The sequence below is a fragment of the Staurois parvus genome, unplaced genomic scaffold (genome assembly GCF_062004578.1).
Source record: "Staurois parvus isolate SC_StPar_1 unplaced genomic scaffold, SC_StPar_1.0 ptg000129l, whole genome shotgun sequence".
NCBI lineage: Eukaryota > Metazoa > Chordata > Amphibia > Anura > Ranidae > Staurois > Staurois parvus.
In genome coordinates, this window is record NW_028317925.1 from 4,729,409 (window position 1) to 4,746,937 (window position 17,529).

The 17,529-nt window shown below is 39.5% G+C and overlaps 1 protein-coding gene across 5 annotated transcripts in view; it reads left to right on the forward strand.

Annotated features, from left to right (window-relative positions):
• ARVCF (ARVCF delta catenin family member) overlaps positions 1-17,529 on the forward strand; it is a 963,921-nt gene that overhangs the window by 872,881 nt on the left and 73,511 nt on the right. For 4 of the 5 annotated variants that reach the window (XM_089672465.1, XM_089672464.1, XM_089672467.1 and 1 more), the window contains 4 exons: positions 1,229-1,346; positions 3,992-4,163; positions 9,302-9,319; positions 15,900-15,971. In XM_089672465.1, coding sequence (XP_089528591.1) covers positions 1,229-1,346; positions 3,992-4,163; positions 9,302-9,319; positions 15,900-15,971 — 380 coding nt within the window. The remainder of the gene's footprint in view (positions 1-1,228; positions 1,347-3,991; positions 4,164-9,301; positions 9,320-15,899; positions 15,972-17,529) is intronic. The other variant, XM_089672466.1, reaches the window with a different exon arrangement.

Genomic DNA, 17,529 nt, shown 5'->3' on the forward strand with positions numbered 1-17,529 from the left:
AAATTACAAGTTTGCCAAAGGTGAGTTATGGCTTTTAATAAAAAATCTTGTGTAATGTATATTTATCTGTTAGGTTCTGTATGCCTTTTTTTTTTCTCTCCTATTCAAGCATAGGCAACAGTCAAGGTGGACATTGGATGTCTGCTATGGTTTGATATTAAACTGCCTAATTGTCTTCTAAATCTTCACAATGGTTGGTATTGTGCTTGTACCTCCCAGTGTAAGTTTAAACTGTTGATCCTAGTGTACTTTTTTATGTGTTTCATTTATTTTTACACATTTATAAACTTTAAGTTTAACGAATAGGCATTTATTAACAATTTCTTCAATAACACCATTTGTAAAGGAATCTGAACTGCCTGAATGTTGGTAGCTGTGTGTAACTAATTAGGATGTTCATTCTCTGCTTGGCGCAAAAGGAGGCAGTTCATTGTTACTCGAGTTTTCAGGCCTGTTTTTGGCACAACGGAAGAAAGGGCAAACCTAGTTCTAAACTGATGTTCTGGAAAAAAAAAAAGCATCCAGTTACTTGCTTAATGATGTTTGGCCTTTTCATTGCTGTGGAGAAAATAAGGCTTTACATCTCAACCACAACACTACCGCCTGGAGTTTGTATGTTCTCCCTGTGCCTGTGTGGGTTTCCTCCGGGTACTCCAATTTCCTCCCATACTCTAAAGACATGCTTGGTAGGGTAATTGGATCCTGTCTGAATTGGCCCTAGTATGTGTATGTATGAATGTGAGATAGGGACTTTAGATTGTAAGCTCCTTAAGGGCAGGAACTGATGAAAATGTACAATATGTAAAGTGCTGTTAGCCCTGGTTCACGCTGGATCGACACGCTGAAATCATGCGACTTCACTTGAAATCGTACAATTTCAGAGTCTGAAGGCAGTGTGACTTGGGGTGCAACTTGATAGACATCTGTGTGACTTCATGCACAGATGTCTATGCAAGATGCATCCCAAATTGTTAAAAATAGTGCAGGAATTACTATTTCTTCGTGTGAGTTACACCAATGACAACGGTTTTGTTGCCGATCATTGCATGTTATTTGCCATGCGATAACTGTCAAATCACATGACAATTCGCTTCAGTGTGATCCAGGACTTAATTGACAGCACTATGTAAGTACTTGTAATAAATCAATACAATATGCTTTATACTAATTAAATATATAACAAGGAGAGTATGAGCACTAACTTTACCATTTCTCCCTTGTTTACTAGGAATGTAAGTTCAGATGGCGCAGAAGCTCGTAGGAGGCTGCGGGAGTGTGATGGGCTGGTGGACGCTTTACTACATGCGCTACAATCTGCTGTTAGTAAAAAGGATACAGACAACAAGGTGAGCTATTTCACATAGTATTGATGGTATGGTACATGGGAGGGTTTGAAAGGGAAATTAATGGTGTATTTTTACTTTTATTATTAATTCCTTTCCTTGCCTTTTTCTTTGCTTCACCACCAATCCATTCAGGTGCCGAGAGCAGGGGGGGAAGTCTCCCTGTGTAAGCAATGAGTTGTACAAATTGTAGCTTACACAGGAATCTCCCCATGTGACAATGCTGGTCCTTCGTAATGGAGCCAGCGCTGTCAAATTAAGTAAACCATATTCTTATCCGTACTGGGTATTTTTTTTTTTTGTTCCCTGTGGCTGAATGTGGTTGTGTAGGAGTGAAGGAAAGGTGAGCATATGCTGCTGGAAACGGCGCTATTTAAATGTTTCTTTTGCCTAAAGGTTTTTTTTTCATGTGTTTATTATTTATTTTAATGCTTGCTTTTCAATATCGTTACAATGTTAAACATAATGCAAGGCTTTGTAGATTAGACATTGGAGGCTAGGCAGAAAATACATTACTATCACTCTTCATCGCTGCTTAGCAACTGCTGAGATAAGATTTCAGAAACACAGGGTGTGCCCTGTTTAATAAAGAGTGCAGACTTAGAAACAGGTGAGATTTGTGAAAAATCATTATTGTAGACTTGGGTAAACCATGGGATGTTCTTAGAACACCACGAACTTTGGTATTGTAGTAAAATGCTTGGATTTATCATGCTGAATGGCCCACATAAGTTCACATCAAGCCATACAACATCAATAGTCTTTTGTTTCTCACAAATTCCAGAGCCGAAATATTGCCAGCATGGGTCTGGATTATCCAGAGTATAGTATTCTACTATGTTTCTGGACAGTGATAAAATGGAGCATGTATAGGAAAAGCACTGACCTGAAAAGATTATAAACTGCTTGATTATAGTGCCATGATAGACCATACCTAAGAGCCCAGTGCTTTCATTGTTCCTTTTTGTTGTTTAACTCTTTCCAGCAGGCAGTAGCCAGCCCTTTAAAATTTGTAATGCTGGAGGTTGTACTCAGGCTGGCTGGCTGTCTGTTCATGTGACACTGGGATTGGCTGTCAGTGATCATATGATTGGAAGTCCATCCCAGCGGCTGCCAATCATAAATAGCCAATGGGAGTTGACGGTAAATGCACAGTGACAGTGGCGCAGACGGTGCATAATCCAAACACAGAACAGCAGTGCCAACTGTACATGTATATATGGCAGCTCACCGTTGTGTTGAAGCATATATGTATACAGCCCAGGCTTAAGGGGCCATGTAATTAAGCTAAGGCTGGCCATACAGGAGTCATCTTTTTTTTTTTTTTTTCTTAAATTCAATCAGCGGGTTGAATAAAAAATTGTGACTCAATTTCTCCATCCACACACACACACCGATGTGGATGGGAGAATCCCCCCCATTGTTGTATTCTGACAGCGGGGATACTTCCCCACCATTAGAATACACTTATCAGCACCACTGGCTATATGGTGGCTGTCATCGAGTGAAAATGTTCCAACAAGCTGGTTGTACACAAATCGATTGAATTTTAATCCATGTATGGTTGCTTTAAAGGGTTGAACATGTAACATGTTTCCACTGAGTGTCCACCATAGGAACCCGATCGTGCATATATGATCCCAAGCCAGGCTGTTTGCCCCATGCTCACAGAATTTTACTGACAGCAGCAGGAGCTATTGGCTTTTTCTGCTTTCAGCCAAGCCTGTGACAGCAGGGAGGGGTGAGGGAGGCTACTGCAGATGTGCACAGTGCTGGATTGGACTCAGGGGAGTTACTATTAAAGTTTTCACCTTAATGTAGATAATGCATTAAAGGAGTTCACCTTTTAGGAACATGTTACATGTTCCACCCATTTTTAGCCTGCCGCCACCCTTTCCTCTGACAGCATGGGGAGGCTTCTCCCCGTCACATTTGAAAATAGTGCGACTGTGTGGAGCTCTGCCCACATGGCCGCATCATTCATTCACGGACTTCCGTGAATTAATAAACTGCAAGTCCCGACAGCCTTAGTGGCTGCCGGCTTGTAGTTTTCAATGAACTACCATGCCACTATGTAGCACCATGGTAGTTCGTTGCAGCTTCCTGTTTGCTTGTTCATCCCATATAGCAAGCAGATATGACAGGACTGCAGGAGAACTGCATGGTGTCAGTGATCTACTGATCACTGGTGCAATGCTTTCTAGGCTCCTGCAGGCTAAATAATAAATGCACATTTATTTTTACCTGCAAAAAGTGCATTTATTATTTTTGTATAAAAGGTGAACTTATCCTTTTAAATAAAAACCCTGAACCTAAGCTTTCAGCACTCTGAATTAACAAACCTATATCACTGTGGCAGGCAGGATAGTATGCAATCATTTTAATGGTTATATTGCAGTAGTTTCCAGTTCATAGTCATCTGAGGCTTGGTAATGCTAAAAATAGATACTTGTATTTTCTACTGTATTCGTAGGCCTTCAGGATATTTGGGCACAATGTGTGTGAACTAAGCTGTGTTAGCATAAGCATTTTAGAATTAAACCATGGGTAGAGTTTAACTACTGATATGTGTTGCCTGTTGTTTTTTACATTTAGTAACTTGGAGAAGGTGTTCAGTATATAATGTTGTTTTTATCCTTTGCTTCCAGTCTGTGGAAAACTGTGTGTGTATCATGCGTAACCTTTCTTATCACGTCCATAAAGAGGTGCCGGGAGCAGACAGATTCCATGACTTAGACAATACACTGCAGAGTGGGATTGGTGGACAGCAAAAGAAAAAGAAAGATGATGCTGGCTGTTTTGGAGGCAAAAAAGCTAAAGGTAACTAAGGTTTAATAGTGTAAGCTGCATTTTAAAACTCATGAGCATCAGTTCCCGCATTCCTAACACATGTAATACTGTTATTTCTATGCATGGTTTGTTTATTGATTTTTTTATTTTTTTTTTCCCCTCAGTCACTAGAGCAGTGGTTCTGAAGCTTCCTAATGCCGTGACCCTTTAATACAGTTCCTCATGTTGTGGTGACCCCCAACCATAAAATTGTTTACCCAGTAATTATAATTCATGAAGTGTCGTTTTTCCTCCAATACTGCTGCTTTCAGCACAGCAGCTGCTTTCTACACAGTAGCTGCTCTTTACACATCAGAAACATGTGTTTTCCAATGGTCTTAGGCGACCCCTGTGAAAGGGTCGCGACCCACAGGTTGAGAACCACTGCACTAGAGGTTTTAGCACATGGCTTTGCAGAATTCATGATATACATGGTATATTGTCAATTTTAGCACTCTTCTGTATGTCAGTTCTCAAAGATCATCACATAATATAATTAGCCACTGTCTAATATTAACAGGTGCGATGTGAGTGGGTGATACTGGGACAAAATATCCATTCGTTAGAAACCGAGGCATATACAGTGCTGTGGAAAATGACAAGGCATATGAATACTTTTTAAAATTTTGTCATGTTACTACCAAAAACGTTAATGTATTTTATTGGGGTTTTGTATGATAGACCAACACAAAGTGACGCATAATTGTGAAGTGGAAGAAAATAGATAAATGGTTTTCAAAACTTTTTACATATAAATATCTGAAAAGTGTGGCGTGCATTTGTGTTCAGCCCCCTTTATTCTGATACCCCTAACTAAAATCTAGTGGAACCCATTGCCTTCAGAATTCACCCAAATAATAAATAGAGTCCACTTGTGTATATTTTAATCTCAGTATAAATACAGCTGTTCTGTGAAGCCCTAAGATGTTTGTTAGAGAACATTCGTGAACAAACAGCATCACGAAGGCCAAGGAACACACCAGACAGGTCCGGGATACGTTTGTGGAGACGTTTAAAGCAGGGTTAGGGTAGAAAAAAATCCTAAGCTTTTAAGATCTCACGGAGCACTGTTCAATCCATCATCCAAAAATGGTAAGAGTATGACACAACTGCAAACCTACCAAGACATGTCTGTCCACCTAAACTGACAGCCCGTATAAGGAGAGCATTAATCGGAGAAGCAGCCAAGTGGCCCATGGTAACTCTGGAGGAGCTGCAGAGATCCACAGCTCAGGTGGGAGTATCTGTCCACAGGACACATATTAGTTGTGCACTTCACAATTCTGGCCTTTATGGAAGAGTGGCAAGAAGAAAGACATTGTTGAAAGAAAGCCATAAGAAGTCCCGTTTGCAGTTTGTGAGGAGTCATGGGGGGGACACTGCAAACATGTGGAAGAAGGTTCTCTGGTCAGATGAGAACAAAATGAAACTTTTTGGCCTAAAAGCAAAAATCTATGTGTGGCAGAAAACTAGAAGTGCACATCACCCTGAACACACCATCCCCACCGTGAAGCGTGGTGGCAGCATTAGGTTGTGAGGATGCTTTTCTTCAACAGGGACAGGGAAGCTGGTCAGAGTTGATAGGAAGATGGATGGAGCCAAGTACAGGACAATTTTAGAAGAAAACCTGTTAGTCTGCAAAAGACTTGAGGTTTACCTTCCAGCAGGGCAACAAACCTAAACATACAGCCAGAGCTACAATGGAATGGTTTAGATCAAAGCATATTCATGTGTTCTAATGGCCCACTCAAAGTCCAGACCTAAATCCAATTGAGAATCTGTAGCAAAACTTGAAAACTGCTGTTCAGACGCTCTCCATCCAATCTGACAGAGCTTGAGCTATTTAGAAAGATGAATGGGCAGAAATGTCACTCTCATGTGCAAAGCTGGCAGAGACATACCCAAAAAGACTTGCAGCTATAATTGCTCTATCACATAAAATCCCAATAAAATACATTTACGTTTTTGGTTGTAACATGACAAAATGTGGAAAATTTCAAGGGGTATGAATACTTTTTCAAGGCACTGTATGTGGCTTTTATTCTTGTTGTTTGAATGTTTTGATTCAAAAGTCACAAGTTAAAAAAATAATGTAGGTGAAATAACCCACACAGTTTTATGAATTGACTTGTAGGGTCTTGAATTGATAAAATATGAATTGATGTCTGGTGGGTATGTGTGTTCGTTCCTATGTGCAGACTTGTCTCCTGACCAGATAAGCTGTACTGTGTAATTTTTACAATGCATATTTCTGCTTGTATACATTGTGTATCTTGCTGTACATTTTCAGACTGTTGAGGCATGCTCAGTTATTATACAGAATGGAATAGTTTTTGCAACAGAAGTGATTTCACAGAAACTATGGAGCTGATAATGATCTATTCGCTCACAAGTTAAACAGAAGTGCTTGCCTGCCTCTTTTGTCTGCCACCCACCTCTAACTTATCACCAAAACGTGGCCAAAGTCTGGCTTGCTTGGGCTTGCTCTGCCCATGTTTATAGAGGCCGCATTCCAGCTACATTCCTGGCCATGCTCTGTCGCAATTTTGTTATGGCTCCTGTGTCTGTGGGTCTTGCCCCAGCCCCATTCCAGTGAATGACAGCACATTGACACAATGTAACTTAGTGCTGTCAGTATAACTCAGGGGTGGGCAAACTTTTTGACTTGAGGGCCGCAATGGGTTCATATATTGGACCCGGGGGCCGGACCAAGAGCAGATGAATGATGTGTATGTGTCATCCATAGTAAGTATAGTAATATTCCCCCATAGTAAGCATAGTAATTCATCCCCCATATAGTAATTCATCCCCCCTATAGTAATTCATCCCCCCTATAGTAATTCATCCCCCATATTAAGTCCCCCCTGTGTCAATTCACTTACCTTTTGCTCCGCGCGGTCCTCTCGCCGTGTTCCCGCGCCGTTCCGGTGTAGCATGAAAATCTGTCTCCTATGAGGATCTGTCCCCCTCGACGTATCTGCGCATGTGCCAGTTTCAGGCAATAGCAGCCGATCGGCGATCTCCGGCACATGCGCAGATACGTCGAGGGGGACAGATCCTCATAGGAGACAGATTTTCATGCTACACCGGTCTTCAGGGCGGACTGTGAGAGGAGCCTAGCTCCCCTCGCGTTCGTCACGCTGCCCCGCCTACACACATCCTGACAGCCATCCTGACAGTATCACGCTCCGCGGGCCGGATTAAAAGGTCCGCCGGGCCGTAGTTTGCCCATTGCTGGTATAACTGTACTAGTGTAACAATGGGGAATATGAAGGTAACATTTTCTGTAAGAGAGACTCTGTGCAGGCTGCAATTTATTCCATATGCTGTACCCCAGCTATTACCTCAAATTTAAATTACCATGGCTTACTTTATTTTGATAACATTCATCTTTTAATCGTTTTCAATAGCATGTTGTTGCTTACAATAACACCACAACAAAAATAAAAAAAAAAACATTACGCATTGACAGTGTAGTACAGGTTAATACATGGTCTGTGTTTCTGGGGGATACTGTGCAGCATTTTTCCTTCTGCCATGTTCTAAAATAAAATCTCTAGTTCTGAAACCACAATTTCACGTCTAAAATTTCAGATTTCCTGAATGCGTAAAGAGTTGGGTTTTTAAAATGTTTATAAAATGGCTGCAGTCACTGGCTGTTTGTATACGTATGCCATTAGTGCATAAATGACAGTATAATTGTAAAGCCAACTTTTTTTTCCCCAACTTAGATATACCTGGGAAAGGTTAGAACCTGTCTGGGTCTTTTTTTGCAACTTTTAAGAGATGGTGTCTTTGAGACAAGAAGTGAAAAGAAATTTCCCCAACAGGGATGCGGACAGCAATAACAGCCAAACACTTTCCAACTTCATACTCTACTAGAAAAAATGTTATTGTTTTTTTTTTTTTGTTTTCATAAAATAAATACTTAAATGTGTCAACTAATGACTAAAGAGAAAAAAAGCATTTTAAATCAAATGTCACTAAACTGATGATGAATCCCTTAGGGGGTAAAGTAACTGATGGCTGTCTGACAGCATGGAAGACAAGGGTACAGGTGTACAAAAGCTGATGCCAGCACACAAGCTTTAGGGATGGTAGACAACTGTAGGGGTAACTGAACAGTGGTGGTGTGTACTTTGTACTGTGTGTAATTCTGTAGTAGAACTTGCTGTACTGGATACAGTATATGATCTCTACGATCACTTTCCAAAATGCAACCACCACTGCTGATCGCACACCAGTGTAAATTGAAAAATAGAGGTATCTCAACTACACCCTATGTCACCATGATGTACCACTCCCACAATCTCACCAGTGTACCAGCTTATTCATTTTTTTTTTTTTTTTTTTTTTTAAGACACCAAATTTCTCATAAACAAGCTGTATGGGGATAAAGTTATGGCAAAATTTTGTGAAAAACATCAGCTTAAATTCCATGACCCCTCCATGTGATAATGTAGTCTTCTGATAGAAAAATGGATCCTCTACAATACTGTTTGTCCTTATGTGACTAAGCTTATTACATCTACATGTAAACCCTCAACTGTTAACTTTACAGCTACTCTGATATGAACTTGTGCATGGAAATTGTCCTGACTTTTGTTTGAATTAGATAAACCTGTTCTTTTTATAAAAATTTTTTTTACTGATATAGTATATAGTAGGTATTGTTGGCTGTGTTCATCAGTAGAGTAAAGCTACCCATACGCTAGTAGATTTTCAAACAAATGTTTGTATAAAAATTCACAGTACATTTGATGACTTGTCATACAAGAGTACTTAAAAAGTTTGCTTTTAACAATCAATTTTGGAAGAAATGGACTTGACTGAATGAAAACCACATTTACTGTTGGAAATTCAGTTGTTCAAGAAAAATGTTTCATTCTGCTGCTTTAATTTTCTTGTCACTTTGCTCACAAATAAATGTCGATTTGACCCCACTAACTATTAGAGAATCTGATGTTCTTGAAATGAAAAATGTCAAACTTCTACTAGCGTGTGGCCAGCTTAAGGCCTCAGGTGTAGAGTCTACAGATTTACAGATCTGCATTGTTGTGATTCATCTGTCTACTTTTCTCTGTCCCTCCTGTAATTCACCTTTCTTCTCTTGCTTTCCTGCTTATTAGAGGAGTGGTTTAACCAAGGTGAGTCTGTAGCTTCTTCTGCTTTACCCCACCTTCACCTTTTTGTGTCTCTGTGATTTCACAGATAATTTGATTCCCAGGTCTATTTGCTTACCAAGAACCAGTCATTTAATGCCTTTTTTTGTTTTGTTGAGTTATTCCCCTTAATTCAACTGGCAGTTTCTTTTATATAGAAAGACCTGCTTGTCTCTACTGACTTAATTTATTGTTCCAGGTGACAGGCCTGCACAGGCGCCAGCAAAATTCTGTTGCTGAGTTGCTGTTGCTAAAAGCTTGTTTTTCTGGAATCTAACATCACTCTGGCACACTTTTGTTTTTTCCATTATATTTATATAACATATTGAAACTGTGATAGCACTAGGCAGTACCCATAGGCATTTGTACCTGATCACTCATTAATGCAGTAACTGGTGAATTTTCTTCAGCCCATCCTAAGATAATAAGCTACCATATGCAGGTGTAAATATAATGCCAAATATCTGAAAAAGTACAGATAGACAAGTTTCACGCACAGTTGCAATACTAATCTATAGTGCCCATGTGAATAACAGCTTATTTTTAATATTGACTGGCCTTTTAGGGTATAAAGAACCGTGCCAACTTCATTGTAACAGACTCAAACCCAGCATTGTTTTCCTTCTAGTCAAGGCTGTTTTTAGATCACGGCCTGGTATAACTCAAGGTCTGGTCTCTCTTGGAAGGAGTGAACTGCCTTTTTGGCTGGCTTCACACTCAAGCAGTGCAATAATGTTACAATACTAGACAATTCGTGGTGTTGTGCTATACTTTCTGAATAATATCTCAACACACTTTGCCAGCACACCTCAACACATGTGCATTTCTGTATAACAGGTTTGGTGCATTTTGCATATAATAGGTCTATTTTTTGGGGCTGTACAGTGAATAAAGCATAGCAGCCATTTATATGAATGGAACACCAAATAAGCTCTTAGCCTACAGAACCAGTCACTAATGGTCATTTAAATTAAACTGAATGTCTACTCCTGAATTGTTATAACAATATTCTCTTATAGAGGTTGCTGTTTGTCCAGTAGGTTCTCTTGCTCTTGGCAGAATTGTACTTCATTGTTGGGCTGATAAGACTCCTAAATCAGGCAATTTATTAAAAACTAAAGTTTTTCATAATCTGCTCAAATTTCATCAGATTTCCTGCTGAACTGGCCAAAATTCCAGCTGTGGCTGGCGCTGGAGATACCACTTAGCTGGCATTTGTTCATCCTTCAGGGATGAACAAGAGAAATCAAGGCTACATGCCACTTGCCTACATTCTAGTAACCTCGTATTCTGAAGCCCAACCCCAAACTTGAAGTGAGCCTGACTTGAGCTAAATGTTTTATAGTAAGTAGGAAGCTGACTTACAAACTCATTTTGGTGCCTGCCTGTACTTCTGTTAGTCCCCAAATCAAACCCTGTGTGTCTATGGAAATCTCATAGATGTTAAGCCCAGGATGTGATATCTGCCCAAGTAAAGAATAATCCCTTCCCCCTCCTAACACTAAGCCTAATCCCTATCATTTGGTCACAAACTTCCATACCCTGTGTGGGCAGTAGAGGACGAGGGCGAGCATATTGCTAGAAAGGGTTCTGGCTCTATCTTGACTGGCAGTTAGAAGTAAATACGAACACAGGTCCTGAGAATTTTTTTAGGCCAGTTCAAATGCACTTTAACACTGTCAGGTTTCCTCAACCAGGGTTCTGTGGAACCCTGGGGTTCCTTGAGAAGATGCTAGGGGTAGGCCAATAGTTTTTGTGTTGATTCCCTGATTTCTGAAATCAATTTCTAAGGTTTTTCCATGATAAAAAGGTTGTGAGAGGCTGCTCAAAGGGCTTGTGCTGCATGCAGCATGTTATCAGCTGGTAAAAATTTTAGATCAGTTTGAGGAGCTTCTTAGATCATTTAGCCACTTCAGTTTATTGCTACTCCTAAAGGTGTATGCCTCCGACACATAGCTATCTTTGAGAGATAATGCTGACCTAATACAACAATTTGGTGGAAATTCCATTTACAGATGCCCATTTTGTCTGGTAACCCTATAACTCTACTTGGCAAGTTACAGCCTAATATTTTAGCTCTCATGTCTGTTGTTTTCATATGGGATTATGTCTTTCAATGTATGTTGTGTAAGAAAGTTAACTATAAATGTGTGTGTATGCATGCATACATACAGAATCATTATAGTGCTGTGACACTGTATAGTTGACCATAATTAACGGTTTGTGTTTTGGATCTCCTTAATATAGAGTCTGATTTTTCTGATATACGACGTTTGCTAACTTTCAAAATGTTTATGAACGCGTCCATGCCCCAGCAACTGTTTTAATCCTATTGTGGAAAGTATCAATTTGCTGTTTACTGTAAACAAGTTAACATATCTTTAACAACTGTGCAAGGGTTTATCAAAATGCATATATTTATTTTAAAAATACACTAAAATGAATATAGGCACACAGAAACACAATATAATACTTTTTTTGTTTTTTGTAAAATGGAAAAAACAGGGTTGCGTCAGGTAAATAGATACCCAGCATGTCAAAACTCAAAATTGCATGCTCCCTTGAAATGGTGTAAAACTATAGTGCCTAAAATTTTCTATTGATGCTTTAAAAACCTTTACAGGTTATCAGTTTAAGGTTAACCATTAGATATGGACCTAGAATTATTGCTCTCAGTCTGATGTTTGTGGTGATAACCTCACAAGTGTGATGCTATCGCTGTTTACATATATGTACAGGCCGTATATTTGCGGTCACGTATGTGCACAAGGGTGGGGGGATGCTTTTGAATTTTTTTTTCTTTTATAATTAAATTTTTTACTTTATATCATTTGTTGCCGTCACAAGGGGAATAACAAACATAACATGGACAGGTGACTGGTTCCCTTTATGGAGACATCAGAGAGCTTAAAGCCCCAATGCTGCTGCTGCAGCTAATCAAGCACATTGTTTGCTTCATTTATATGCTTATGTTTCTACAGCAGTTTAGGAATGACAGCTCTGATCCCGAAAGTGACGATCTTTTCTGGGCTTACATCATGTAAGAGATCAGGGAATAGATGTTCCTTGAGCTATGCTCGCTCAGCATTCTAACCTGGTTTAACACTGTCCCATGCTCCTCAGAGGAATGGAAGCGCCTAAGAACCACAGGGGCATCGGCAGATGAGCACGAGCACCACCTTCTCAGTACTGTAAAAGTAATCGGGCAGCTCTACAGCCCTGCTCACTTTTACACGACAGGCAATTGCTGGCTAAAAAGAAATTGCCAAGCTTAAGCCAGCAGCAGCCATGAGCTTGGTTTAACCCCTTGAATACCAAGAATAAATGTACCTTGGTAAACAAGGGGTTAAACAATATTGGTTTTAGATTGCTGTTGTGCTTAGAAGAAATAAATATTTGCAGTAGCAATTGAGAGCTCAGTTTTGTAAATGTGCTAAGCAAAGCCACTAGCATTAGCATTAAGCTTAAGTGAACAATGACACACCTTGGATAATGTAATACACATTCATTAATCACTTTATTACCACTGGGATTACCCCATTCACAACAAAAATAATTTTCCAGATCTGTAGCAGTTTAACAATTACTTCTTTGTACTTTTAAGTCTTTGTAAAAGCAATCGATATTATGCTTAGCACAGCTGGTTTCTCTTTTTGTACCATGAATTTAAAAATAGAATTTTTTTTTTGCCATGTGACCAACATATGAACAAAGAAAATAGCAATGTCTTAGTCCCGCCATAAATATATAATGAAACAAGCAGAACTGCATGTTTGCTTCCCTGCAGCAAAGACTTAAATGGCTCCTAGGCATAAGATGACAGTTCTTGATGGAGCCAGACTGGATAACAATCTCATGTCTGTGGTGGAAGGCAGATCTCCTCTAGCAATCGACTGTCATGAGTAATGTTGATTGGAAAACGCTTCCCAAATGCTACAGTTCTCCCCAAATTATATGGCACTGGAGGAGTTAGCCTGCACCAGCTTATTCCTCCTTTTGTCTGCATTGACATAAACTTGCTAGGTTGGCAAAACTGTCCTTATGTGTGCATGAAGCACTGCAGAGTGCTCCGGAAATTTGCAGCCCTGAGGCTGGTAGTATTATTACAGAATATGTGACCAGCATCTAATGTCCATGGGCATCCAAAGCGAGAATCTTTATATCAAAGGCAAACATAAATTAAAAGGAAGAGCGAGTCAAAATAGAGGGTGGTTGTCACAGATGTCAAGACACACTCTGGCCACAAAACTCGGGTGGATATTTGGAAATGCACAACCAAAAGCAGCAGTGGCTTGATTATACAGTATTTTCCGTAAAGACATTCGTTATTAGATATACAGCGAGCAATCTAAAGTGGTAAAAGACACTGCATCTTATACAGCTTTTAATTATTGACCATCTTCGAAGGGATGCTGATTTTCTGCTTCTGTATATAGGGCTAATATAATATATTCACCTTTAACATATTTCTGTTAGCATTTTTATTGGCATGGAATCTCTTTAATCATGCATAACTCAGATTGATTATTTCATTAAAACTAAATGCAAGGCTCAATGCTTGAAATGAACAGCTCATAGGCACTGGGCAGTAATATAAAAATATGTAGGAATACATTATTTGAAGTGCAGTTTACAAGTATAATTACCTTCTCAAATGTTGAGTTACACACACTACATCAGCTCCAAAATGCAAAATAAAACGCTAACTCAAAGAATGTTATTACAAGCTGGTATACCGTTCCTGCTGGCGATGTCACAGCAATTTCCTGGACCACTTCTCCCTGAAGCCTTTGCACAATTGTCATGTGGTCATACATGGGCACTTTTAATGAGGCTGATGTTTAGGTAGAGACATCGAGACAAAGTGACAACTGAGTGAGTCCAGACTCCTTAGGGTAGATTTATAAAACTGGAGCACTCAGAATCTGGTGCAGCTGTGCATGGTAGCCAATCTGCTTCTAACTTCAGCTTGTTCTATTAAGCTTTGACAATAAAACCTGGAAGCTGATTGGTTTCTATGCAGAGCTGCACCATATTTTGCACTCTTCCGATTCAGTAAATCAAGCCCCTTGTGTCACTTGATGGGCCTTGGTTTTGGTGTCCGAAAACCACACCAGCTGAAAGGGATACCTGTCTACACCTGGGTGCTCTACACTAGCAGCCTTCATAAAGGACCATGGGCCAGACTTAAAATGGCCTAGAGCAGGGGTGTCAAACTGGTGGCCCTCCAGCTGTTGCGAAACTAAAAGTCCCATCATGCCTCTGCTTTTGGGAGTCATGCTTGTAACTATCAATCTTGCAATGCCTCATGGGACTTGTAGTTTGGCAACAGCTGGAGGGCCGCCAGTTTGACACCCGTGGCCTAGAAGTAGTCTTTTAGCTTTTTTAAAGATGAATACAGCCATTTTCTAGAGTGAGTGACATCTTTAATTGTTGCATGAGGCCCATACTCTTTGTTGGCTGACTTTGATTTTAAAGTGACTTTGTCTTCAATAAAAGAGCGCTCCCAGCAGGTGTAAAGTGTGGGCACTGCAATTATCAGGAGGTGGTCTGCAGCAGCTTTCATTCCTCATGGCTATGACCAATTGCCAAGTAATTTTGAACCATCCAAGCTCTTCCACTTCTGGCATCCTGTACTCATTCCAAAAGGCCAGGAGGCAGCCCATTATAGTGATGCACCAATAGGCATTTGTGTCTGTGTGGGGAAGAAAGGAATGTTAGAGGAATGGTAGGGGAGGGTGTTAGATGAGGGTGGTAGCCTCAGACTACCTGAAATTGTCAGAACTTTGTCTTTCCAGAGTGGCCCAGCCCTTGGACATAGAGAATTGCTTCTGGGTGCCTGAACTTTATACTTTCCATCTTTTATACCACTGTCTATAATTTGACAACTTACATAAACGGGAGTTCATTTTACACATAATGTGCCTATATTCTTCAGGTTCTTGACTGCAATGAATTGAGAGCAATTAGCAGTGGAAGGATTAATTGAATTTGTACATATGCACTTGAAAATGGAGATTGATGCAAGTAAATGAAACAAATGCCTTTTAAATTTGAGTGCAAAATTAAAAGGTGAATTTATTGTAATGATATAAATATTGTACATAGTAACAATGCTAAGATAAAGTGCATGTCATCCTTTAATTATGAGATAATATTACTATTCTACATTATAATAAAGATGCTAAAGTTCATTGCACATATTTGCCAGTATAAAATGTTACATGAATAATAATGCCCTGTATATAAAACTGCTGCAACTTTTTATTTTTTTTTTATTTCTCTCAACAATCCTTCATATATCATCTCAGTTGAGTAATGCTGTAATTATTGAATTAATTTGCTGAATATTTGATTAATTCTGCTGGTGTACACACAGTAATGTGTATGTCCCTGCTTTATTGCCATTCATTCCTGAGACAATTGTGTGCATAGCATTTGTCGATTAAAAAAAAATGTAAAGACACCATTCAAATTGATTGTCTTGTGCTGTAATTTGTTTTTACACATCCCTGTGGGGCTGCTTTGCCTTACTACAAAATAACATACAGCTTCTTGCTTTCAGGGAAAAAGAATGGAGATATGGACAAGAACTTTGACACCCTTGACTTGCCAAAGCGTTCTGAAAATGCAAAAGGTATAGTACTTAATTAATTCCTAATTATCCAGCTCTTGAGTTTAGGCGTACACGTTCTTTTAGAAAATTTTGATTTGTGTCTAGCAAAATTTCAGCATGGTGGCTGACTTAACCATTGGCCCTCTACAAAGCAGTTAACATTATTTATAGCTGCTGGGCTTTTCCAGAAATATTTTGAATAAGGTAAACACATGTGAATGAGCTTTATGCTGGGAATGCATGGGGAAAATGGTTTTCTTTTTTTTTTTGGAAACGCAATAAAAATGTCTGTAGCAAGAGGTCCATCTAACCCATAATCTGTGTGATTTTTGAGGCTCACAGATATCTGCAGATATTGACAGGCTAATCACAAATTCAGACTTGCTACAACTGTTGCCACATTGAATGTCATATTAGGTTAACACCACCCACAAACTAACATTTTTCCTGACAAACCCTTAAATGTGTATACTGGTTTCCTATAGGTTTGCATGACTTTATGTCCCTTTCAGCACTTAATGTTTCTCTGGTGATATGCAATTTGTTAGATGCTGATGGTCGCATCCATCTGGAAACTACAGCACCTGCATTATGGATTATAGGTCTTTAATACCATTAGGTTTGCAGCTGGAGTCTTTTTGCCTGTGAATATTCCTGACACAGTTCGTATTTAAAGAGAGCAATAGACTCTTCAATAAATCCAGCATAATCATTGGTCTTTTTTCATAACAATGATAACCCAAGGATGTATGCGAGGTGTAGGGTATTCCATGGTTAGCCCAGTTGAAGCCATGCTATGAAGACCTTGCAGGTACTAGGTGCTGATTACTTGTTGTCTGTGAATACATTTAGGCTATACTGTTTAATTTGTTGATAGAGCTTGGTGTATGCAGCATTAGCTGGTTATTAACTTGTGTCACTGGAGAACCATTTAGAAATGATTATGAGTGTTTCTTGTACTCCGGTTTATTTATCCTGATTGCATTGTTGATCAGAGAAATGATGGAAGTGTACTCCTCATGGCTTGTGTTTGTTTGTAAAGATTAAGCTGTACTTGTTTTGTATAGAGTGATTCTCTAGAGGCCCCATACTATGCACCTAACTCATTTGTTAAACCGTTTCTTTCTGGATTATTATCACTTTGATTTTGTTTTGATTGTTGCACAAGTCAGTCATCATTGCTCAGTTGAGACCGTACTAGATTGGATGGGAAATTTCACTCTGGTCTATTTAGCTGTCAGGTGATAAGTACGTCAGTCACTAGACTTCTGGGAAATCTCCTGTCACTAAGACAAGGTGACTCGCGTTGCTTGTATAGTTATCCGGTACATTTATCGGGACTGTTGTTTTTACCTAGGCTAAAAGGAAGAAATTACCTTCATTTTTATTCTGATTCATGCCATACGCGCATTCACAGTCTAGCCTGTCTACAATCCTTGGTTTGATATTGGTGCATTGCTTTGTGCCTAGTGCATTCTGTGCAATCAATCGTTTGCAGCGTGGACAGTGAGCTCTGGTTGACCTTACATTCTTTTTTTATTGATTGTATCTGAGGAATGCCTGCAGATCTCAGATTACA